Here is a 27,859-nt window from a genome sequence, read left to right as displayed (position 1 = left end):
TAGTTGAACAAAAAAAATTTATTGTAAGGATTCTTATCTACAGAGAAATAAGTTTTTGTAGGTGGAACACATCAATATACTATAATTACAAAAAAATACAAATTTGTACAAAATAAGTATCTCATCTGCAAAATTCAACAGACAAATCTGATGCTTTTCTGCAATCCTGCAAGAAGTCACCGCTGAGGTGTTACTCCCATCTTCTGTGCTGCTGCCATTGCATTCTCATTTGCAATCATCTGGAATTCCTGGAACCTCTGCGAAACGCGCTGATTCATGCTGAGGTACTTCTCCATGCAATTGAGTGCACACTTTTCCTGTAACCCAAAGTCACCATTTGTATGACATGTTCTCCTGAGTAGTTCACCATCACAGAACCTTATTTTATGTGCCTCTCCACTACTTTTATACAAAGTTTTATCTTTTCTCATACCATTCTTGGAATTATCAATTGTGTTTTTGACAAAAATTATAAATATAGAAATACGGAAGATAAGAGTTTAACATACTGCCAACAATAAGGTAATTAATGATAAATCCAAGTTTCCAACCAGACAAGTACAAGAAATAAAATCATTCTCATCCTTTCAAATAAACCTTCTGGATGTTTGCATTAAGCATTTTTTTTTTCAATGAATAACTTCAAACAGGGTAGTTGGATGCAAATTTGAACCATGCCTCTCCAAAACATAAAGCCAGTGCCCACGGTGTTACTCTCAATAACTTCCTCCTGACCTTTTTTTTTAAAAAAAAAAAGTTCCTGTATTTACCTACTTTGTCATGCAATGAACCCAACTGATAGGATTTGCTTGCAACATATTCCTAACATGTTCTGTCCTATCTTCAATTAATCATTTTCAGTGTGTCTTACAGAAAATCATTTCCTAGTATTATGATACATGGACATGCTATTCAACAAGGTAGATGAGATAAAGTGTGATATTGCATTTTTTCTGTTTTTGGGTATTGCTCAGACTTCCCAAAAATACAAAAAAAGCTTGGGCAAAAACCACACTGCATACTTAAATAATACATAACAGTTCACTAAATGTGCAATATGTATATTCAACAAAATATAATTTAATGGAATTAAGGCCCTAGCATAATAATAATAACAACAACAACAACAACAACAATAATAATAATAATATTATTAACACAAAATTAAAAGTCATCTTTTAATAGGGCAATAATATTATAAAATAAAAAGTCATCTTTTAACAGGGCATTTTACATTACGATTTCTTTTCAAACTATACTGCCGGATCAGTATTGTAATTCTGCCATTTTGTGGACATGATTTTGCAAATTTGTTGCTTTTAATATTATGTTTCAGTGTTAACTGTATACTATTATATAAATGCTGCAATCTATGGGACAGCACTTCACAAACTTTCAACTTTGCATGCTTACACTGAAACACTATCAGTCAGATTACACGGATTTTTTCTGTCAAACTGCCTGACAGGCATGACTTCAATTTTAAATGTGAAAATCATCATTCAGTATTTAGCAGTAACATGGACTTAACTTATAGACCTCATTTTGATCCTTGGCTATTTATCTTCAGAAAATAATGAGGCTGTTCCACTACTGTGTCCAAATCTATTTACTATATTATTCACATACTGAGATTGTATTGTTGATATCAGGTGCACTGGTACTATCAATATTTTCCAGTGTTTCCCATAATAATTTTTGGTTTATCATGTCAAATATGCTCTCATAGTATAGGAATGATAGAGTTACAAGAGAAAATAGGCTCAAAATAAGAATTCGAACTGAGGAAGATTCCTTCAGTTCCACTATAAATTTGTTTAGCAATAGTGGGATTACATGATGGTGGGATAAAAATTGCAAAATAATACATTAGATTGTAACAAGATGCATGACTAGAAAGTAAGAGTACTTAGCCTCTGACGACTAAAGGGATTTTTTCAGCAAAGTTAGCACCATTATGTTCAGTGACAATGTGTTGACAGTGGCATGCACGCTTGTTTGTCTGTTGGCTCAAAACTCTTATTGTAGTGCTGAAATTAAATTAACCCTTCTATTCTGAATCCTGCGAACTGAGAGGTGATGAGTGCAATCTGTTTTCTTCTTACAAAGGAAAACACACTTCCAGATTTTTAATGAAATCAAAACTTTATTGGGATGGTGTGATGAATCTCAGTAATGTTCACAAATGGTGTCACAACTTTAAAGCTGACAGAATAAATGCTCATAAAATAAACAAAGGGGTGAACATTCCACAACTGTGACTGATAAGATGGTGAACAAGGTCAAATAAATGATTTTTGATGACTCCCAACTGACTTTGGATGAGATGGCACAATATTTCCAGAAATCTCTTCTGCATAAAATTATTTAAACACGTTAATTTCGAAAACTGTGTGCAAGGTGTGTAGCACAACAGCTCACAGATCAAAATAAAGTCAACATAACTGCATCTTAATCAGAATTGCTCTAGCGCTTTGGACTGGAAGGTGAACAACTCCTTGACTATTGTGACTGCCAATGAAATCTGGATGGCTCACTACAACCCTGAGACGAAGGGACAATCAATATAGTGGCATTATCCCTCCTCACCATGAGTGAAGAGATTCTGTTTCGGCACAAAAAATCATAGCCTGTCTTTTGACACCATATAAGGATTTTCCTGTTTGAATTTTTGCCCCAGGGGGGAAACAGTACTGTACAATGCTATGAAACCATGAAGAACTATGGAGGGTGACACGGAACAAGACGAGGAGAATGTTAAAAAAGGCAGCATTAATTATGGTTGACAATGCATCTCCCCATACATCGAATGCCACAAAACAACCCTGAGACGAAGGGACAATCAATATAGTGGCATTATCCCTCCTCACCATGAGTGAAGAGATTCATTTAGCTTGGACATCATCAACCAACCTATTCACAGCCCTGATCCGGCATTTTCAGATCATCATCTCTTCACCTAGCTGAAGTCATTTATGAGTGAAAAAAGGTTTCCTACTGACAATGAGGGTCAGAATGCCATAAAATTATGGACCAAATAGGTGGTGGGAAACTTATTTTTACTCACAAAGTTCATAAAGAATGAAGGCATCTATATCGAAAAAAAAGTGTTTGATAGACACACTGTGACATAAAACCTGTCTGCTGGCCAGCTGCTGCTGTGACAAAGTCTGAGTTTTTCACATAAGAGGCTAATAAAACTGGTCGCCCCTCAGAATTCTGAGTCCGGGTAATCAGCATGACCCGGTAACATTTAGTAACTGGAGGAGTCTGGAGGAAGTGCTTTCTTCCTCTCAAGTTGTAACAGTGCTGTACCTGCTCAGAGTCTATAGCTAAATATTACACGATGTTGACACTCATTCCTTGACATATTTTAAACCATGTGTTGGCTGCCTGCTACAGTCGTCAGTCAGATGGAACCTGAACCGCCTTCACAGCAATGGTTAACATCACTGTCTTCAGTGCAGAAGGACCTGGGATTGACACCCGGTACCCTATTAGACTTTTTTCTCTGATGTGGTGGAGGTCTGGTACTGGGTCCACTCATAAGAGCCAGATATGCAAAATCCAATTTGTTACAGCAGCTTCAAGTAAGGAAATAAAAAATTCATAAATACATGCATAGCAATCTACACATGTTCAACTGCACTGTAGTTTATCAATGTTAATTCATGCAGAAAATCAGACTATAGTGAGAAATAACTTCATGCTTACCAGTTTGAGAGCAGAAACATGTATTTATGAATTTTTATTTCCTTACTTGAAGCTGCTGTTACAAATTGGATTTTGCATATCTGACTCTTATGAACATTGTTTAAGTGTTATAAAATAGTTGCAAAGGGAAAAGTTCAATTTTGTGACGTGAGGTGTGATCAAAAAGTAACAGAATTCTTATTTCTTTTAAAGAATCTTTGTTCATTCATCAACATCAACTCTGTCCCCTTCAAAGTAATCTCCCTTAGGCATCATACACTTGTGTGTGCATTTTTTCAATCTTGAAAGCACTTCTGGAACTCACTTTTTGTTATGGTGTTCAGCTCCTTCAGCAATTCTGTTTTCATTTCCTTGACGGTAGCAAAAGTATGTCCTTTCACAGTTCTCTTCAGCAACGAAAATAGAGAGAAGTCGCAGGAGGCCATGTCGGGTGAATGCGGTGGCTGAGGCAACATAACAGTTTTGTTTTCTGCCAGAAAATTATGAACAAGCATTGAGGTGTGGGCAGAAACATTACTGTGATACATTTTCCATAAGCGATTTTGTCACAATGCTGGTTGCTTTTTCAGACTGCTTCACGCAAACAGAGCATAATTTTCAGGTAGTATTAGTTATTGAGCGTATGATCAGAAGGCAGGAACTCATGATGCACTATCCTACTGTAAGAAGAAAACAGTAAGAAGAACCTACAAATTTATAGAACTAGTTGATTGTTTTTCAGTCTTGGCTTTTCAGGCAGGTTCCATTGGGATGACTGGGCCTTGATTTCGACATCATAAAGTTCTGGATCATTGTTGACACCATTCAGCAATTTCTGAGCGACGTCTACATGACGTGTTTGGTTGAAATTCAACAATTCCAGAACAGACTTGGCTGCTACATATTTCAGGCCCAAAACATCTGAAAAAATTGCTTGGTATGAGCCAAAGGATATGCCAATATCAGCAGCAACCTCTCTGATTCAGCAATTTCCCAGAACAATTTTGTTTACTTCTTACACATTGTCATCAGCAGTTGATATGCTAGGGTGTCCAGGGTGGTCGTCACCTTCATCGTATTCTTGATCCTCTGTGAAATGTTTGTACCATTCTTAAACTCTTGTCTTACTTATAAAGCCACCAAAAGCCACAGTCAACATTTCAATTGCTGTGCACCTCTTTATTCCATTTCTCAAATGAAATTTAACGTGAGGACGTTGATCCATCTTTTTGAAAAGTAAAAATTTGGAGAGTACTCAGAAACACACACAACATTTTTGACTGTCAACAACAAACTGAATATACAAAACAGTTGAAAAAGCAAATATTCATCAGGAACATGAGAACCAACAAGATAAAAAAAAATGAAAAATCGGCTGTACAAAGCCTCGGAAATTTAAAAAGTCCCATTACTTTTGGATCATATCTTGTACTGCTCGAATGGGATTTAATAGAGGAAGGCACCATACACAGTTTTGAAATTTTTATACTGTGTGTGGGGCGAGTGCCATTGGACGGATATGATCAGGAAAGGATTTTCTTGTTTATAAAGAAAGTTTGTTTTGGCATGAATGATTTTGCACATTCAGGAAGTATCAATAACTGACATGTGATGAATTGCAACCAATGAACCATCGTGCAACATTTGCATTCAATAGGCAAGATTCAAAATCAATTGTAGGAGTATGGGTGACTATCACTGCATTTTTACTTGAATGTCACCAGTTGGATCATGGAGCATTCCTATGAAAAACTGTTACTGATGGTAACTTATATGCCTTTATGTTAGCTTCTTACAGAGGAATTAATGACAATCTTAACAAAAAGACATCTCCTTGAGCAAAGGGCAGTGTGAACAGATAATATTCTGCATTTAGTGCTACAAAGAGGATACTGTGCACTACAAACACCTCCCAGGTAAGTGTCCACCACAGCTAGCATTTGAAGTCAACAACTGAGACACCTTTCCATTACTGTGTCAGAAAAATTATACAGCATGATTAGCCTCATTCACATCCATATAAGGATGTGCTGCGGACCAAAAACAATAATATAATGTCTCCATAAACACCTACAAAGGCATAAAAATACAATACAAGATCAGTGACTGAGTGTGTACCGTGGTATTTGTCCAGAGGAATAAAAACCTATAACACAAGCCAGTACTGATAAAGAGCCGAATGTGTCAGCTTCAACATAATCTCAACAGTTGTGGCTATCTGAGATGCCAACTTGGCAAATATCGCCAACGGATTTGGGTATCCAACCATAGAAAGTTATACTGACTCAAGAGTTTCAGCCAAATGATCATAGACTGCATTATGAGTTTGCTGACTGGGCTGTACAGCAGTTACTAACTAATCTTGATTTAAATGGAATAACCATCATCTCAGACATAGTGTATTTTTGTCTTAGTGGTTTTGCCAATGCAAAACTGTCATTACTGGAGTGAGAAGAACCCGCAAGTGACCCATCACGTGCCATTGCATTCAGAAAAACACTCTGTATGGTGAAGTTTAGCGCGTGGCAGTGTCACTGGACTTTATTTGTTTCAAAATGATGAGAGAAGAACTGTTACCATCAATGGCAACTGCTACAGATCCATGTTACGTGAACTATGATGGCCAGAACTTGAGACCACACACACTGAAAACCTGTGGTTCCAGCAGAATAGCACTGTATACCACACGGGTGATACTACATTCGCTTTGGTGAAGGAGAAGTTTGGCATCGAGATCATCTCAAGACATGGATCTGTGAACTGACTGCCATGATCGTGTGATTTAATACCAATGTTTTTTTTTTCTTTGGTGCTACATCAGAGCCCACGCCTATGCCAATAAGCTATAAACTTTGGAACATTTGGAGGGAAACTTTCATCAGGCTATCACAGACAACGCTACAAATGTTGGACAGACTTATGAATAACTGGAGCCATCATGAACATCAGTTTGTTTCAAACACAACTGCAATCTGGCTTGTGTGTGTGTGTGTGTGTGTGTGTGTGTGTGTGTGTGTGTGTGTGTGTGTGTGTGTGCGTGCGTGCGCATGTTGGAAGGGAGGGGGTGGGGGGGTATCACAAGAAAAAGTTTTGTAAATATTTGAAATTACATGTAAAATTTGTTGAAAGTTGTCAAGTGCTCTCATTGTCAAATACTGGATGAATGAAATTCAGGTACTCTGCCTCAGGACAAACATACAGTTTATAAATGTAACACTCGTCTTATTGTGTTACAAGTTTAACATAAGATAATATATCATAATGAGTAGACTATGACAACATTTTAAATTCGGTCAATAATTATGTGAAATACTGAAAATGGAATTTCTGCTGCTCCACAATGCAACTGGTACCCAGTTCCAGGATAGTATTTTAGTAACATGAATTACACGCTTTGAAACAGTCTGTGTTTACATGCTGTCCTTTGTTGCACTCAAGTAATATAAAAGCATAAAGAAACCCTTATTCAGTACTACTAAAATTATATATTAAGAAAATAAAGTTATATCGGCAAAACCGAAAAAGGCTTTATCCACTGTACAGTACAAAATTTTTTTGCCCTTACACTACGGGGTAATGGAACCAGCAAGAAGATTTATGGAGTGTCATTAATTTTGTCCCTGGCAGTTTCATATGAATGAAGCCTATAGGCTATCATAATATTCATATAAGAATTATTGAGATATAGTGCTACGGCACAAATGAGCAGACATCTAGAATCTGGGGACTACACACTAAACTGTGAAAGGATACCTTTATCACTATCCTTAGCAGCAAGTGACCCAGCAGCACTTGCCTGCTGACGAGCTTTAGCTTCTAGAACTTTCTGTACCCTCCTGCCTTTTCCGGCACAAAGGGCATTGTAGTGTCACATGGACAATGCTAGTGAACAGTGAGCATGTGTCATCAGTAGAGGGGGAAAAATCAGGCGTGACTGTTGGAAACCTCTCCCTAAAAGGTCCAATTGCAAATTCATAGGAACACTGTCAGTTAAGTTAATATTACGGGAGATCAGAACAGGCCATTACACTTCAGAACAATGGTAGTATAACTGTAGTATGCTGATTACTTAACTAAATATACACACTTTGAAACAGTGTGGACACCCCTATGTAGTATGTAAATGACCATTAGATGTCATTGAGAATTGGACCTGTCAGTGTAAAATGAGGTGTGGTGTATTGCATTGTCAGTAGGGAAATGGTAACAGCAGGGTGGGTCGATCAAGAGAGCTCAGCTGAGTGACTTCGAACATAAACTACTCATTGGATGTCACCTAAGTAACAAATCCATAAGACATATTTCAACTTTCCTAAAGCTGCTCAAGTTGACTGTTGGTCATGTGACTATCGAGTGGAGCTACGAAAGAACAATCACACTTAAACCAAGACCAGGCAGACCTCTTGTACTGACAAACAGCTAATGATGAGCATTATCAACGATGGTCATCAAAAATAGCACAAAATTAGAAGAAGGAATCACTCATTAGTTCCAAAGTGATACCACCAGTCTCAATAACTGTGCCTAGATAGTTAAAAAGACAGGTACAATGGTCTAACAGCTACTCATAAGCCACATACTTCTGTAATCAATAATAAGTGATGCATGAGGTTGTTTAAAGAGCAATGCCACTGGACGGTGGATTACTGGAAACAAGTGGCTTGGAGTGATTAACCATGCTATACCCTGTGGAAATCTAATGGAAGGGTTTGAATTTGGCAAATGCCTGGAGGACATTATCCTGCCAGTATGTGTAGTGCCAACAGTGAAATACGGAGGAGGAGGAGGAGGAGGAGGAGGAGGAGGAGGAGGAGGAGGTGGTTAGGGTGCAATCCTCTTATTGCACTTTAAACAATGCTAAATTCCAAAGGATACAAGCACATTTTACACCACTTCGTGCATTGCAGCTTCACAGCAAATATGATCTGCTAGCAGCCAGTGAGCACTGGCCTGGGAGAAATGGATACTGTACCTCCTCCATCATCAGAGAGGACAGGGTGGGGACTTGTGTCAAGACTTTTATGTAAACAAGGAAATTAATCCCAAGGGAAATGCTTGGATAAATCTGGACTGCTTTTATACGTGGTGTGTCTAAAAAGTTCAGTAAATGCTATCAGACCACAAACAAAACAAAAGGTACAAACAAATGTTCTTTATTGCCCTTCAAAACAGTCGCTACCCACAACAACACATTTTTGATAACATTCATACAGCTTCTGGAAAATATCAGCAAAGGGCTACTGTGGAATCAATCACAGAATGACTACCACATGATCTTTGATGGCATTCACATCCGCACAACGTTCACCTTTTATGGCTACCTTCAAGCAGAGAAATAGGAAGTAGTCAGCAGGAGCCAGATCAGGGGAGTATGGAGGGTGTTCAAGAACAGTTATCATCTTCTGTGCCAGGAATTGGCACACACGGATCATGCAGTGTGCAGGGGCATAGTCATGGAGCAGCATCCATTTCCAGACGTGTGCAACTCTGGCTAAACCAGCTGGATACACTGTTGTAATTGGTTAAAAGTGGCATGGTAAAATGCAGCATTGATCGTGTGACCTGCAGGAACAAATTTCTTGTGGATGATGCTGTTGTTGTCAAAGAAGGCAATCAACAGTGTTTTCACCTTGGATTTTTACAGACGGCTTTCTTTTTTGTCGCGGGGAAGATGGTGAACACCATGACATACTGGTAGAAGCAGGTCTTATTTTCCGTGATGAGGGTGTTAGAAACAATGGATCCTGGTCACACATGGAAATGAAATCACTAGTAGTTTCCATCCATTTTGCTTTTTGCTTGTCTGTGAGTTTGTGCAGCACATATCAGGAGCAGATCATTCACTTACCCAAATCGTCACAGACGACGGTGTGCAGCATGTCCTTGCTAATGCCCAATTCCTCCGCAATCAATCTGAGAGTCCGTCCTGATCTTGTGCCAGCATTTGTTGCACTTTCTCAATCTTTTCTGGGGTTCTGCTTGTCGATCGCTGACGTGAATGTGGCTCATCCTCAGTTGTTTTCACCCTTCATGGAAGTGTTTAAACCATTTGTAAACACGTTTTCTGCTCACGGCTTTCCTCCCATACATCTGCACCAATATGCCATGTATGTCCTTTGCAGTCCTCCCCAATTTGTAGCAGAGCTTTATGTTTACATGTTGCTCCATTGCACTGTGACACTTCCTCTCACACTGACTATGTTCAATTGGCTGCAGTCTGTTTACACAGCCAGTCACATGCAGTGCATGCCATGTATCGATTCTCCTCAAGTCACTAAAGACCCATGCGCATGCATGCTCCATGCGCCCCAAGTTGCTGTTCAGATATTACACCATTCACCAAACCTTTTAGGCACACCACGTATTCCCCATCACACTGCAGATCAATTGCTTCAAGCCGTAGAATTGCGTAGTGGAAGTTTTTTCATTTTCTCATTCTGCTGCACTAAAACTCTTGATTTGTTTCCTAATGTGATTGGCTCTAACTAGACACAAACTACAAGAATTCATGACAAATCTACATTTTCTACACTTTCTTCAACACTGCTAAGAATGTCACAGCCAGCTTTGTGCCCATGATATCTAAACTTTCATATAGCACCAAAAATATGCAACTAACACTTTAAAAATATGTTGCAAGCTGACTCTGATAGTCATCTGCCATAACCAGTGTGGGACACATGATTGCACACGAAACTGTTCTACCTAAAGCAGACAAAAATATTCAGCTGCAGTTACCAAGTATTCTTTTATTAAATCACCGTCTGTGGAAGAGCACAATGATTTTGCTAAAAGCAGAACAATTTGTGGTTCACCCAAACAGCACACACACTTAATTTACCTTCCTCTTCATCAGAGAGCTTTCTTTTGAGTTTTAAAATCTCTTTTACAACCTTAGGTCTTTCGCATTTTCCATTTCAGTATTCTTTGATGTGGTGTAAAACATGTAGTGCCTTTAAAATGAACTTCCTGAATGTAGTCAGTGTCTTATGATACACTAAACATTTTGCAAATTTATCTTTTTGTTTAAAAATGTAAGATTCCTTGCAGTGATGTTGTCATGGCTTCTATGTCAGTCGAATTTGCAAAAAAACCAGAGAAACGGCGTAGAGTTTTCCTCCAGAATGAGATTTTCACTCTGCAGTGGAGTGTGTGCCGACATGAAACTTCCTGGCAGAAACTGTGCGCCGGACCGAGACTCGAACTCGGGAGGATGGGTTGTAAGTCGTGCTTGAGTAGCTCAGATGGTAGAGCACTTGCCCGCAAAAGGCAAAGGTCCCGAGTTCGAGTCTCGGTATGGCACACAGTTTTAATCTGCCAGGAAGTTTCATACCAGTGCACACTCCGCTGCAGAGTCAAAATCTCATTCTGGAAACATCCCCCAAGCTGTGGCTAAGCCATGTCTCCACAATATCCTTTCTTCCAAGAATGCTAGTTCTGCAAGGTTCGCAGAAGAGCTTCTGTGAAGTTTGGAAAGTAGGAGATGAGGTATTGGCAGAATTGAAGCTGTGAGGAAGGGTTGTGAGTCATGCTTGGGCAGCTCAGATGGTATAGCACTTGCCCACGAAAAGCATAGGTTCCGAGTTCGAGTCTCAGTCCAGCACAAAGTTTTAGAGTTTTCTTGTTTGGAAAAGCAAAGAAAAGTGCCTTTAATGAATATCTTCATAGTCAGCTCCAGGCATTCACTGCAGGATGCAAAGATATTGAGCATCTTTGGTCAGTATTTAAAGGTATTGTCCACCACATGCTAGATACAAATGTGCCTAGCAAAAATATAGGGAAGGGAAAGGATCCACCTTGCTTCAACAAACATATTAGGAAGTTGCTGAGAAAGCAAAGAATTTTGCAGAGTCATTTTAAAAGTAGTCACTGCCCCGCTGACAAACAGAAATTATGCGAAATAAAAGCAGTTGTCAAAAGGTCAATGAGAGATTCTTTTAATGAATTTGAAAGCAATAATATATCTGCAGGTTCTAAAAATAGCCCCAAAAAATGTTGGTCGTATGTAAAATCTATTAACGCTACAAATAATTCAATACCTTATCTTGCTGACAGTATGGGTAATGTAATGGATGACGATAAACAGATGGCCGAAATTCTAAACCTAGCTTTCAAAAACTCTTTTACGGTAGAGGACTGCAGCACTACTCCCTCCTTCAATTACCGAACAAACGCCAGGATGGCTGACAGTGTTTAGCGCATCTGGGATTGTAAAACAGTTAAGATCCTTAGACACCAGGAAGGCATCTGGCACAGATGGTAACCCCATAAGATTTTATGTGGACTGAGCAACAAATATAGCACCATTCTTATCCATCATCTATCAGAGATCACTGGAACAGAAGAAAGTTCCAAGGGACTGGAAGAAGGCCCAGGTCATAGCAATCTATAAAAAGGGTAGAAAATCGGATGCACATAATTACTGGCCTATTTCGCTGACATTGATTTGTTATAGAATCATGGAAGATATTTTGCATTCAGACATAGTGACCTTTCTGGACTCAGAGAAGCTCATTTGCAGAACCAGCGCGGTTTAAGGAAACAGCGGTCATGCAAGACACAGCTGGCCCTGTTTGTGCATGATATACAACAGGCTCTAGATACCAGCTCCCAGGTTGATACAATATTCCTTGACTTTTGATAGGCATTCAACTCAGTTCCGCACTGTCACTTGCTACAAAAAGTGCGTGCTTATGGTCTATCCGATGATATATGTGGTTGGATAGAAAATTTTCTAACAGACAGAGAGCAGTACGTCATTCTGAATGGGGGAGACTTCAACTGAAACAAGCATAACATCAGGTGTGTCCCAGGGCAGCATAATAGGTCCGCTGCTTTTTACAATTTACATAAATGATCTGGCTGATGGTATTGACAGAGGCATTAAACTGGTTGCTGATAATGCTGTAGTCTACAGGAAAGTAGTATCACACGAAAGTTGTGAACAAATCAATGAGGATTTGCAGAAAATAAATGCATGGTGTAATGAATGGCAGTTATCTCTCAATATTAGTAAGTGCAACCTAATGCATATAACAAAGCAAAAATCCCCATTAATGCACGAGTACAAAATAAATGCCCAATCTTTGGAAGCGGTAACACCCATAAAGTATCTGGGTGTGACTATTCGAAATGATCTCAAATGGAATGATTAGATTACACAAGTAATGGGTAAGGTGAACTCTTGACTGCGGTTTATTGGTAGAATCCTGAAGTGATGCAGTCTTTCAACAAAGGAAATTGCTTACAACACTTTAGTTCGTCCCGTCTTAGAGTATTGTTCGTCTGTATGGGATCCTTACCAGTTGGGTCTGATTCAAGAGATTGAGAAGTTCCAAAGAAGAGCGTGAAGATTCATGACTGGTACATTTAGCCATTGCGAGAGCATCACAAATCTCATAGAAAGTTTGAGTGGGACACACTTGCAGATAGATGACGTGCTAAACGGAAGGGGCTGTTCACTAAATTCCAAAATCCGATCTTCGTTGAGGATGTAGATTATACTACCAACTTTCAAATTGTGCAATGATCACCATTCAAAAAATAAGAGAAAATAGAGCTCGTACTGAGGCAATCAGACAGTCGTTTTACCCTCATGCAATCCGTGAGTGGAACAGACGGGGGGAGGGATGTGACTTAGGCGCGAATAGTGCCCTCTGCCAAACACCGCTTGGCGGCTAGCGGAGTATGTATGTAGATGTAAATGAAAAGTGAAACTGTCAGTTTTGCACAATGCTGACTCGCCACTGCTGCTATTAGACAGCACCACCATCAAAACTGTCCCCCACCACTTTGGCACTTCACCCACATTGCCTCGACCACATGTTGTATGCTTCTTTCTCTCGCTCCCTATCACACTGCAACTGCTCTGCTTGCAAGCAGAAATGAGTGCTCATGCTCAAAATCTGTGAGTTGTTAAGTCCTGGAGTACTGCATACAGAAAAGAAACAATTTGGAGACAATGTTTGTTTGCATCAGTAAGACGACAACCCTGTCATAAAGCAGCATCTGCGAGGCAATGGTATGTGGACAACTATTACTCCTTCAACAGACTACTCTGTTGAGAGTCCCATCCCGCATCCAGTGGACACCTTTGGGATGTGTTAGAATGTCGACTTCTCTTCAGATCCCAGCATCCAGCATCATGACCTTCTCTGGTTTCAGCTCTCATGAAAGAATGGGCTGCCATCCCTCCACAGAAATTTAAACATGTCACTGAAAATGTCCCCAGCAGAGTTCAAGTTCTCATAAGGCCATTTACAATTTCCTGACAACAGCTCTCTGTAACCAAATTAAAGAAAATTGTCTTCAATCAAAATGGATCATCTGGACAAATGTACACACAAATTTGAAGCCATTCTGAATGACCTTTATAAAACATTTTGAAACAAACATCAGTCCAGCTTCCAGAGTAACATCGCCTCTTACTAAATTTTCTCTTCTTCCACAGGATAACCACAGCATTTACGAAATGACTATGTAACATAAGTATGACCTTATTGTAAAATTGTTCTGGTAATGCCATTTAGCCTGCATGTAGACCTTCGAAACATGTTGCTAAATAAATACGTAATACAATAGTCAACAAAGTTTGTGATTTGCAAATGCACACACTGTTCACTTCACATCAGCCATCAAAATAATTTGTTAGCAGAAGGACAGTGTCTGCTTACAGGAAAGTCAATATAATTTTTGGAGATTATAAAAGCTATGTCATAAACATTAAGAAAACAAAAGGGATTCTACTATGTGTGCAGAAGATAGAAGATGTCTGCTAATGTGATAGAAGAAGAAGCGAGTGTCTATTTGGAAGACTTAGGTGAACCATTATTATAGTCAGGGTTTGAAATAGCTATGGAAGTTCTCCTACACAGCAAAACAGTTGGGACAGATGTTCTTTTGCAATTTTTAAAGTCATCAGGAAAAGTGGCAACATAACAATTATTCAAAATAGTGTGTAGAATCTATAAGACTACAGACATACCATAAGATTTTCAGAAGCATACCATGCACACAATCTCTAAGACAGCAAGGACAGATTGGTGCTCATTCACCCATGTTGCTGACCTGGATAAAATAGAAAAGAATGGAACTGAAAATTGAGGATCAGCTCAATCATCATTTTGGTTTTAAGAAAGGTGAAAGCATGAGAAGCAGTTCCAATGTCGCATTTCACAATGTAAGCAAGGCTTAAATAAAGGGAAAGATAGGTAATATAAAATATGTACAGGAACCAAACCGAAAGTGCTCATATTAAAAAGAGCATATGGGGAGGAAATACTGTTTCTTCTACTGTTCAACCGATGTATCAAAGAACCAACGAAGGAAGTAAAAGAAAAATTCAGAAATGAGATAAGAACTCAGAGCTAAAAATATCACTGCTATGATTCACTAATGATGCTATTCTTGGTGAAGGTGAGCAAGAATTATTGACACCGTTGAATGGAATAAATAGTCTACTGACTACAAAAAATGAATTTCAATTTCCATTCACAGTGATATCTTTTAGCAACTGTGCCTTAAAAATAATGGGGTGGCCCCTTGCTGAAATATCAATAATGCTACAAACTGTCAAGTCATTTGGATTACAACCTGAACATACAATTCACAGAAATCATTCTAGAGCTCGAATGTGTCATTCAATTATCCAACTTTGTACATCAAAGACAGCTGAGATAAGAAAAACTGTATGTTTATAATTAGATCACTAAAACAGCCTCACAGCTGGAGATGTTTGGTAACACTGTGTCTCAAGGTAAGGGTCTACCACTACTTTTCAATTAAATAAAAAATGTTTACTTCGTAGAAAAAGCTGCCACTTCCAGCAGGTTCAGGTTCATAACAGATGTGGAATGATATATTTATAATGAAAAATGGTACTGATTTCACTACATGGGAAAGCAGGATAACAGGCATAATTAATGCTCATGTTTGACACAGCTCGGACTCCCAACATAAAGGTTGATATCGGTCTCTCAGTAAGAAATATTCCACCTTCAGGCACTGATGCATATTTTGCACCTGTCATTCATGCTGTGTACCAAACTACCTCATGTTCTTGGGGGATATTGTCACACATCTCTCCAAGGCAGTTTTCAGTTACAGCACAGTGTGTTCATTGAGAAACACATCTGCCAATAGCATCCCAGGCATGCTCTATAGGGCTTAGGTCCAGAGGGTACACAGGCCATTCCATAAGTTTGCTGTCTTCACTTTCCAGTGTGTCCAACACAAAGTCAGTGCCTACCACATCCCAAAACAGATGGCCACAATCCAGAATAATCTCCCTGCAATACCGCTATGCTCTAAAGTACCTCCACAAAGATATGGTCTGCCATTGTGCACAATCCCTGCCCACACTACAACACCTAGGCCACACTGATGACATTCATAAATGTTCTGTTATGTGTAACAACCCATACACCCCCCCCTCCCACCCCCTCCACACACACTAACTGGTAGCTAGTATAAGTTGCCACATAAAGGGTGACTGTGGACCACTGTCACTGACCCCAACCAACATGCTCTCTACTGCAATACATTTTTTCTTGATTATGGCATGGTTGAAGTGGGATGCATTTAACAGGCTTCCATGTATCCAAACCAGACTCATTTAATTACTGCAAAATGGTTCTGGCAAACACGCATGTAATGGTTGCAGTTGCAATGTCCACAGTGATCTGCCTGGGAGTGGAATGTCTGTACCTTCTCACTACTAGGGCTACGTATCAATCATCTTGTGGTGTGGTGGAACAACTACAACCACCGGCATGCTTTTACATAGCTTTTCCACCTTCAGCGACCTTTTTAAAATAGTCAAATGACACTGGGCAAGAAACTTTCAGTTAAACTGCCTCCCATGTACAGAAATATACATAATGGATATACGAGTGCATGTTGTAGACACAAGACTGATGATATATGGAAGTTTGGGTCGGGATATGAAGCATGCTCGGATAACCTAATGATACGGTGAACACTCGCAATAAGAAAGAAATCTGGGTTTAAGTCCCAGTCTGGCACAAATTTTCATTGTCATCATTCCACTACACATCTGATGGTTATCCATACTCTCAATTATGAATACATTTTATGTATTTCATAATGGCAGTAGTCGCTGCAGTGCCTATTCCTTTGGCCATGTACGCATGTCCGAATGAACATTGCATTGTACTTCTGATCAACACAGGCCCTGCAATATCTTAATGTTCGGTTGTGGCCAGTGCCTTAAACGGTTTTGGTTCAAAAGCAATCCACCTCATTGGCATGCAGAGGTTTGTACCAATCAAGACAGGCAAACCAAGACCGCTGCTCTCTGTGACACACAATGTTGTGCGGCCTGGCTGGATGACGGTCAATGAATCATACCAAAAGGTTATGGTAACAGAGCTCATGGCACTGTCAGCCCAACCCAAAGTCAGAAGTGTTTAGAAATGGTACAGAAGCATTAAAAAGTAACACTATTAACCCCCTAAGGACAGTCACGTAACATAAATGCACAGTAAAATTTTTGTCTGTGTATACACCGATGAGCCAAAAAATTACGACTACCTCATTATGACCTTGCTTGGCCATCTTCGAACTAAGTACTTACTGATTCTGCTTATCAGGGATCCAACAGTTTATTGGTAGGTTTGTGGAGGTATGTGGCGTTAGATCTCTATGCACAGTTCATGTAATTCACGTAAATAACTGGTCACTGATTTGCGTAGGCAGTGATGGCAACCGATAGTGACCCAGATAGGTTCCATGGGATTTACATCAGGTGAATTTGGTCATGGAGACATCAACATGAGTTCACTATAATGCACAGTTCTGGCTCTGAGACACAGAAAACTATCCTGCTTTCAGATGACATCATTGTCGAGAAATACATCAAGCACGATGGGGTGAAGGTGGTTTGCAGCTGTCAGCATGCCTTCAATTAATACAACAGGATCTAAGCAAGTGCAGGATAATGTCTCTCACAGCATAATATTGCACCCACCAAACTGCATCTGGTGCGCTGCATGTTTCGAGGTGCCATTCGCCTCAATGACTGCATTTGTAGAAACAACCATCAGCCTAGTGTAGCAAAAACGTGGTTCACTCAAAGAGCCCACACATTTCCATTGGTAGACGGTTGAGTCCCGTAATCGTAATTGACAATGTCGCTGGGTCAAAATGTGAACGTGTAGGAGTGGTATGCTGCAGAGCTCCATGTTCAGCAATGTATGATGAACGGTATGCTCCAAAACACTTGTGCGTGCACCAGCACTGTGCTCTTTTGGTAGAGATGCCACAGATCACTATCTATTCTACTTAACAGAGCAGACAAGCCTCTGAACCTCACATTCTGTGACAAGTCATGGACATCCAACGATTTAGTGTCTTGTGGTAGTTTCACTGTCCACCCACCTCTTTCCATAGATGCTTGCAACAGTAGCACATGAACATTTGATCAGCTTCCCTCTTTTCGAGATACTTGTTCACAGGCTCTGTGTAATAATGTCTGTGTCAAAGTAGCTTATCTCAATGAATTTCCCACTTGCAGTCCATATCTTTGCTAGGGTGATCCCTCACTCACGTTTTCTCCACTTACGTACTTTTGTTACCGTGTCATGTCTGTCCAACACCACCATGGAGCATCCTACATCGTGGTGGACAGCGATCATTATATTTTGGCTTATAAGTGTACAGTTATACCAAGGAGAAATACTAAAAAGTAATAAAAAATGTAATGAATAAATGAAATATGTAGCAAAGAAGAAAAAAGATTATGGTGCAAATGGAAGGCTACTGATATTCATTTTTTATACACTTCATTTGTAAGTTGGATAAGATAATAATTAGTAATGACACAAAATACCCTCTGCCATGGACTGTAAAATGACTAGTGGAGTATACACATTGATGTAGAACTATTTTCATACATTCCATGTGATTTGCTTGTTTTGTTGTCTTATTGTCTCAAACAAATACTAACATATGACTTACTTCTTGATTCTTAACTTTTCGAGTTGTGAAGTCCCAAGCACATGCCATGAAACACATCTCTGACAGCTTGTTGTAAGACAGCAGAAAGTCCCTGAACTAGAAAATAACAATCACAGTTATTAGTATCATTACAACAGTAAACATCAGTATTCTGCATTTATTTATGGTGTATTAGTAAATGCAATAAAGCAATAGTCTTTAAACATAGTTGCTACTAAAAATTTATACAGGTTTATAACTCATTTCTTTACATAAAATACTCCACAAGCCACCTTACAGTTTGTGTGGCACAGAGTACGTCATGTACCATTGTTACTACCTCTTTTTTGTCCCAGTTGCTAACTGTGAATGGAAAGAAATGTCAGTGCATGATCTCTAATCTATATAATTTTACCTTGCCAGTCTTTATGTGAAATTCTTCTAGCAATGTATGCTCTTGAAATTTTAACAGTAAAATACATAGTGTATAAAAATATTATTTAGAAATAGATGGCTAGCCAATACATTTGAAATTAATTGTTCATATTGCTGTATTATACAACTACCAAAGCTACTATTTACAACATTTGTGATGCAAACACATTTTTCTTCAAAATTCTTATTCTTAGATAGTTTTTTTTATTTTTATCCACTGGAAAATTATTACAACCTGATGCACATGCTACTTCTGTTTCTCATTTTATGTAAATTATTTGTAGTAATCCATGAGTTTGCAACCTTACCTAGCTGGAAAATTTACAACTTTCAGTTTAAAATCTCTATTTTCATTCCATTGTGGTAGATCTGTCTTAAAGAACACAAGTGAACTCTGATAAACAGTATACTTATTTTATGAGAAACAAGCAATTCAGTCACATTACTGATAATTTCTGGGGTTTGATCAATTCCTATTTAAGGTTTTCAATATTTCTGTTGGAAGCATGATTCACTGCAATGACCACTTTGATTTCTGATTCAGAAGACAAATTACAATCAAGGACAGCCAATGTGATAGAGTAACTTTTTCAAAAATCTCATGAGAGATCACAATTTTTAACATCATGATATCTTTCAAGTTTTGAAAAAAGACAAATTCAAATATGGTCCTTTGGTTTCATAGAAGAACAGAATAATGTTTTGCCATATACAGGGTGAACTTAATAAAACCGACAAACTGCAGGGCGGATTCATGACTGGAAATGAAGGAAAATAGGTTCTATGAACATATGTATGGAAATGCATTACTGCTACAGTAGATAGTGCTGATGAACGACAGCTCGTCTGACCATGTGCCGTGTGTTGCAGTAAGTAACAAAACAGTTGAGTATTCATCTTGGGAACAAGCCGAGATGGTGTTTGTGTACAGCCAGGGGGGAACTCTGCTTTACCAGAACAAGTACCCTCATCACAGACACCAACCACATCACACAACATTTCAAGTCCTTTTGGACATTTGTGTGCTCAATGGTCGTTTCAGACAGATGAACATGCAGAGAGGCAAAGGACTGTGCATACACCAGATTTGTAGGACCAGGTTCTACAGGATATTTAGACAAATCCTTGTACAAGCTCCAGGCAAGTGGTCTGCCACATATTGCAAGCCAAAGTACGATTACACAAACCCTGCATGACACCTACTGCTATCCCTATCACCTGCAATCCCATGCAGGCCACTTTGAACATCTCTTGCACACACATTGTCCATTTCCAGACACATTATCACAGGACCTTTTCACCTCCATTTTCAATCAGGAATCCATTCTTGCAGTTTGTCGGTCTAGCTCAATAGTATTCAGTCACATTGACATCAAGCGAATTTGGTAGCCAAGATATCAATTTCAGTTCAACACGCTACTCAAAATACTGTAGCAGCATTCTGCTTCTGTGACACACACAGTTATCCAGCTTGAAGATGCCACTGTAGCTGGGGAACACGTCAAGCATCAAGAGATGCACATGGTCTTCAATAGTGGTCTCCAAATCTGCCATGGTGTCTTAATTATTACCACAGACCCTACTGAAACTCAAGTGAATGTCCCTCATAGCACGGCATTAGTCCCACAGGCCTGTGTCCATGGCACGGAGCAAGTTTTGAGCAGCTGTTAGTCTGAATGGCAGCTTATCTGGACACAACCAGGCGACAAGATTCCATTAATACACCGTCCGATCTCAGTGAACCATCTACACCCACTGCAATCTTAACTGATGATGATGTTGGGTCATTGGGTCAACAAGAAGACAGTGGGGGGGAGGGGGGGGTTGTTGTTGTTGTTGGATGTTCAACAATGTACTTTAACATTTTGTTCTGAAACATTTGTATCTCTCATCAGATCTGCCAGAGATTGCCGGTTATCTTGCTTCACAGAATAGACAAGCCTCTGCCTTATATGTTCTGTGATGAAGTGTGGACATCCAACCACTCATGTTTATCACCATCCAAAAACACTTTTCATGGACACTCACAACAGTATCATGAGAACATCTTCACCACTGTCAAAATAATTATTCCCAGGTGCCAGGCAATAATATACCTTATTATGTTGGTGTATTTCCTCAGTTGTGGCCTGTATTAATCTCTGCTCCACCGGTATACTTTTCTTACTATGTCAAGTGCTCGCATCATCACCAGGCAGAATTCAATCTCGCAGTGACTACGGTTATCATTTTTTGGTTCATCAATGTAACTTACTTAATTGGGATTTCAAAACTACTTTTTCTTTTACTCCCTTTTTCTTTCTTCAAAAAACTTTGGATTTATTTCATACATGAACAGTGGCTCTCTTTTCAATCTTCAATTGAGCAAATACTGGTTAATTTCTTCTACAATCATATTTTAAACGCATTACTGTGTGGTATATCCTCCAGCTTCTGTGAAAAAATCTGTACCATTTCATTTATGAGATTTTAATGATCTTCCAGCATGTTTCTAATTTGAGCACACAGTTTCTCAGTACCTGTGTTGGTGTTCATACTTTTTCCCAATATGTCATCACTTTCCCTAGATGAACAGAGTGGTCTGGACCAGGCTGTAGAAATGTATGGCTCAACACACTCTTCACTTGTCTTGATCCCTTGGCATTTGTAACACATCATGTCATCTGAACAATGTGATCTGTCACACAACTCCACTCAGTTAAGGAGCCTAACAAACAACCTGAGTACATTAGGCAGTAAATGAGTTTGTCATGCAGAGGTAAATTTTACAGAGTTTATTTTTCTTTCTTTCCTCTGTTTCCAGTTTTGAAGGCCCAGGGACACCTTTCCCGTTATCCTACTCAGCCCACATTTCGTGCAGATATTACATGGAATGGGAACAAAATCAGAGGGAATCCCAAGATAAATTAGCAAAGCTTTTTAGAAGTGACATTTAACAAGCACTCTAATGAGCATCTAGACACTTTTGAGGTTACTAAGTTAACTCTTGATAAAATGCGCTGTTCTTTGAATCTTATATATTTTCTCTGCTCACCTTGTCTGGTAATGGCCCCAGACTGAGAACCACCACTTACGTATGGGGTGAACAACAGTCGTTTTTAAGATACGTCCTTTGTGAATAAACTACATTTTCTGATGATTCTCGAAAATTAATCTGTCTGGCATCTGCCTTCTCTACAATTAGTTTTACCTGGTCATTCATTTTAATAAACAACTCTGTACACCTATTTCCAGATATTTAATGCATAGAAGAGAGAATCGATAGAGGTACTCAAGGTACCCTCCGCCACACACCGTCAGGTGGATTGCGAAGTATGTAGATAGTTGTAGATGACTGTTTCCACTAACTGCATAGGAGTCATATAATCGAACAATTATGGGCAATACCTGCTTGTTTTACTGATTGAAAGAACAGAATACACAAATGTTGAAAGATTCATTTACTATTTGGTCTCTCTCTCTCTCTCTCTCTCTCTCTCTCTCTCTCTCTCTAATATTTATCATTGTAAGGAGATGAAAAACTGATAGTAAATTAAAAATTTAGTCTATTGTCCAGGCTGCAGTCAGAGAATTCAGAGGGCACATGGGAAAAGATGGGAACGTCTTCAGTGCTACAAGCATTTCCTTGATACTGAAAGTGTCACTGTTGCTGCTGCTGTAGATGGGCAGAAACTTTGGAAGACATCTACCTCCTGGCGTGAAAAAGTACCATAAGCTTGTCGCTTTGCTTTTGTCTCTGTAAAATTTGCATCTAACTGGATTCGATCATGTTTGTGACTCTTTTGTATAGACTCCTACTAACATTGTTCCTTCTACAGATATTTCACTTTGGCTACTGGCAAACTTGTGCCTAAGTTTTCTATACCATGCAGCATCTTGCATCCAAGTTTCCTCCTCCTTCTACCTTGACATTCCTATTCTTACATGGCTCTGTCCTGCACCACCTCACTCGATCGTTCCAATGTAGCCGGGGTCTTCCTCTTTTTCTGTGTCATGGAGGTCTCCAGTGCCATATTTTAGAAGCCCATCTTTCCATTGGAATTCATTTAAGATGTTCGTCCAGGACTAGGTATATGTTTTCAATTGTGAGTATATATCTTTCGTAACTGCTGTCTGTCTTCATAACACTTCACTTTTTATTTCCTCTCTTCTTGATACTTCACAATTTCATCTCATTTGCCTTTAATTTCTTCTCACTGATCCCGGAGGCTTCCCACAGTTCAGTACCATACAGTGCAATGCTCTCAACTATATTTTCGTACATCCTAACTTTCACATTTTTTATGTATTTTTATTCCAATAATGGAGTGCAGCTGCTTAATTGTCATTTTTTTCCTTTCCTATGGTGTCTTCATTTGCTCATTGCTTCTACCCTTATTCAAAACGATTGTCCCTAAATGTTTATGTGATCTACACTTTACTATAGATACATCACCCATAAAACCTCCTTTCCTATACTTCCAACACCCAGGTATTCAGTCTTTATGAAGTCTATTTTCATACCCCACTGCTCATATTATTCTTAGACCTTTCTTAATATACTGCACACCGGGAAGAACAGTGACAACTCAATGTGATACTCGATAAAACTCAAGTTAAAGAATTACTCACACTATTATAGTAAAAGCTTATTGAGAGTAAATTCCATTATATGTTTTGTGCATGTCAGGGTACTTCACACACATTTTTCATCACAAAACTAAAAATTGCCATTTTTCCAACTTTGTGTCACTTTTCTTGCTGGGGTGCAACGTAATATAGATCCTCTTCTTCCTCCGCTAAAATGATCTGATCATCAGTGAAATTTAGGGAGAACAGGGTGTCATCACCTGTTCTAATTCCCATATTTTTGCACTTCATTTTAAAATTTTGTACGTTGTTCAAAAACATTTTAAAGAGGGTCGGCACTTAGCAACAACCTAGTCTCAATCCTTTGCTAACATTATAATTTCATAACAGCATATGTGAAAAACAAGCGGTCTCACATACATATTCTGAAATATTTCAGTGAAGGGGCAGCTAGTCAGTACAAAAACTGTAAAAATCTCAAAAATTTATGCATGCATTACCATGATTTTCAGATTCACACAGAATGAAATTTTTTCGCAAGAAGTCATGGTAAAAATGTATGTGATGGTATTGGTGCTACCATTAAGTGCATGGCATCACGATCTAGCCTTCAGCACCCCACAGCAGGTCACATTCTAACACCTATTCAATTATTTACCTGGGTACAGAAAAATATATCTGGCATACAATCATTCTACATTTCGAAAGACGAGGTGAAATCAGTCGAAGAGTTGGTAAAAAGCAGACTAGAACATGTTAAAACTGTTGCAGGCAGTACAAGGAGCCCTCATCAGTTCTCTCCAGCGTACTCTGACAATGTGCAAATGAGCAGACTGTCCAGTTATAACTATAGGTTCATGCACAACATTTGTCTTCACAGTGTGTCTGACTCAGGATTCAGAAGCAAAAGCAGCAACATACAAACAGGTTGCTATGTTATTGCTGTTTATGATGACAAATGGTACTTAGGATGTGTTACAGAGTGCTGTGAAGCAGAAGGAGATGTATTTGTGAACTTTAAGCCACCAGCAGGACCAGCAAGATCATTTCATTGACCATGTTTGGCAGACAGGTGTTGGATCCCTTTTGAACATATTCTTATGACAGTTCCAGTTCCTACCACAGTGTCAGGAAGACAGTACAATTTGCCACTCAATGTACAGAGTACAGTAGCTAAAGTGTGGGAGAACTTCTGTTCGAATCACAATCGACTGGTTTTTTTTTAGCAGTTAAGCTGCAGTAAACATTTAATGATAGGTTGTGTTAATCTGTCTACATGTTGTTGCTTGGTGATTAAACAAATGTGGGAGAGGATAAGAAGAGGCAGAACGATTTACAAACAGTTTTTACAAAATTGTGTTGTGGTACAATGGCCACATCACCAAATACATCTGTCAACTTCCATTGTACACAAATGTATTGCTATAACATGCTGACATTTTGAGATATATATCATTATGGTCTACTTATGCAGTGTGTGAAATTTGGCTTGAATACCACTTGTCCCTTTTGTCCTACCACACTTCAACAATCCACGTTTCTCAGGTAATTTTTCAAATTTTTTGTATTTTTGTGTGCCTGTAACTCAGTTTTCGTGACTGGTACGGGCACGATGAGTTCTGCGTGTGTTTAGGCCACATTAAGCTTACCACAAAAAAATTCATACCCTTTTTGAGTGAATTATATTTGGCATAGTGGGCATCTACAGTATGTACCTTTTAACGCATTACATTTTTTTAATCACATTTTGGATTTTTTTTATTTTCCCTCAGAAATATGTTGTTGGTGTTTTGATTCATGGAGTGTGTTCTCTAAATGGTTGTAAAAATTTCACTGGACTGTGTGGAATAGTTCCAAAGTTATTCAGACCTGAAGTTGGGTCTGAAGATAGATTACCAGATGCGGGTTGCAATTTCCAGGTCACGCCGCCTTCTTTCACAAGCCATAATTCTGGAACTAATTGGCAGAGGAAACTAATACTTTGTACACGAGTGTTCCACACCTGGTAGAATTAGTGTACTGAATTTCAGTCAAATCTGAGACTATGACCTGGAGCCCCTCGTTGAACTGACATGGAATGACCCCATACCTATTTAACTAAAGTAGTCCTACTGGTATTGAATAGTTTTAGTAAATTGAACCAAAGCATTTTGCTAGTTTTTACTCTACCTTCATGTATATGTATAATTTTATACTCTAATGTAGAGTAATATATTTGTTATAAAGATGTGTTGACATGAATGATAAGATTTTGTACATGATGTAAATATGTAATATTTTAGACTGTTCTGTTCTTTGATAAGTCCTATATAATGAATGTAATAATACAGGTGATAAATAAATTAATAAAGAATACAAAGTGGCACTCTCATGAGACACACTATTTTGCTAGGGGAATTTGCTTGAGAGCTGATACCCAAAAAAGCAGTAAAATAGCTATTTTCAATAAAGGGACTTACTAAATGATGTTATGAGAACAACCCCAGTCATGCAACTTAAGCAAAACATGGATGCTCAGTGGAGTGTTGGAAGCTCAGTGAATGTAACAGAATATTCACTGTTAAATGCTTGTGCAGGAATGAGTTTCATACAATTTCATTTAGAAATGCTAGATAGTATAAGAGAGGATACGTGCCTTCTAAATCCACATTGGAAGCAGCTAGTTATGTTTATGTTCCCAAGACCCAGATTGCACAGCTATTAACCAAGCACTCTAGCATCTTTCCAATGCAACTCATGATGTACCATGGTAGTTACCTGGATACAGGCGATCCTTGCCAGTTTTGAGCCAGAGTAATGCTGCTCGCATCAAACTTGTTGATGTAACCTCACTATGGCTTTGTAACTCTACGGGAAAGAAGTATTTTCTTTTTTCTTAGAAAGATGATGTGATGTGTATGTATAGTGTTTCAGTTCAGCATACATCAAATGCACTTTCTCATTAACATAAGCACACTAATGACAAGATTAATGGTGATTATTTGCTACTGTTTAATAAAGACTGTCCCAGTCCACTGCTAAGTTGATTGGTATAATGTTTCTCAAAAAACCGTGCTATGAAGACATGTAAGGATGATAATCCATGTGTTAAAGCAACTTAACACATGGATGATGGCTGGAGGAACATTACAGTTTAATCTCCAGCTGACAACAAGGTCATTAGAGAGAAGCAGCAGATCCTCAGACCAGTACAGGACAGGGGAGAAAATCGATCACATCCCTTAAAGAACTGTCTCCACATTCTCCTTCACTTATAGAAACCATGGACAAGCTAAATCAGAATGACCAGGCAAGGATATGTACCTTACGCCTTCATGTGCGATTGCAGTGCATTAACCACCGCTACAGCTCACTAGATTGCACCAAAACTTCGAATTTCTTTTGTCTTACCTCAGTGATACACATATTTTATGGTTTAGAATACAGTAACATGGTAGGCCGTTCATAATGAGTCATGGTCAGACTTCACACTTACACAACTGCATGTATTCTTATTTGGAAAACATTAAATAAGTTGCATGAATGCCACCAAAGCCAATGTTATAAAATGGAGAAATTTACAAAACAATTTTTTGCCTCTGCATTTTTTTTTTTTTTTTGAAATTTATGTTGGATCATTTTCGTGTATACTCCACATACTGCCTCGTATTTGTAAGTCTGTTATTAAACTTCGGTTTCATTCACGAAAAATGTAAAGTAACAAACGTGCGTCGCAATACCTTGCAAGCTCCAAAATTATTTACACAAGAATCATAATTCTCTATTAGTACTCACCGATTTCACCTGGTCAGCGGTGACAGAATCAGCAGCCAATGAATTGCTTGTTGCCATTGTTTGACGCGTACTGTTATGATTAAAACATAAGAATTACTCACTTAGTAAGGAGAAACTACAAAGTAATAAAAGCACAGTGCTTACATCATTGGTTATCAACAGCGTTGTTTATACTCGTAAACGACACGGTATAAACAACACTATTTATGAAATTTTCTTCTCTTTAAGACAACTCGATTAAGACATCCAAGATCGCTACTAACCTGTCGTCTGCTAATTTCTGCTTCTTGAAATTTGAACGCCGGTACACCTACTTCGACCAAAGTTGAACTACATGTTCATAGTAAACAAATGCCTGGCTTTAGTTATCGAGAAGTTGGTGTACTATCGATATAACCGCACTGTAGGGAGCTACGGACTCCAGTTCGTAAAG

At 38.8% G+C, this 27,859-nt stretch overlaps 1 protein-coding gene across 1 annotated transcript; it reads right to left on the bottom strand.

Moving 5' to 3' along the window:
* On the bottom strand, positions 1 to 27,799 carry LOC126284163 (mitochondrial import inner membrane translocase subunit Tim9). The gene is made up of 4 exons (XM_049982887.1): positions 27,690 to 27,799; positions 27,427 to 27,496; positions 18,670 to 18,765; positions 1 to 317 (listed from the first exon to the last, which is right to left on the bottom strand). Exons 2-4 carry the CDS (start codon positions 27,481 to 27,483, stop codon positions 177 to 179), a joined length of 294 nt encoding a protein of 97 aa, XP_049838844.1. The 5' UTR covers positions 27,484 to 27,496; positions 27,690 to 27,799; the 3' UTR covers positions 1 to 176.
* Between the last annotated feature and the right edge of the window lie 60 nt (positions 27,800 to 27,859).

This window comes from Schistocerca gregaria, chromosome 8 (assembly GCF_023897955.1).
Source record: "Schistocerca gregaria isolate iqSchGreg1 chromosome 8, iqSchGreg1.2, whole genome shotgun sequence".
Lineage (NCBI taxonomy): Eukaryota > Metazoa > Arthropoda > Insecta > Orthoptera > Acrididae > Schistocerca > Schistocerca gregaria.
Note: the sequence above shows the minus strand (reverse complement) of the source record. Positions and strands in the feature narration are given on the sequence as shown.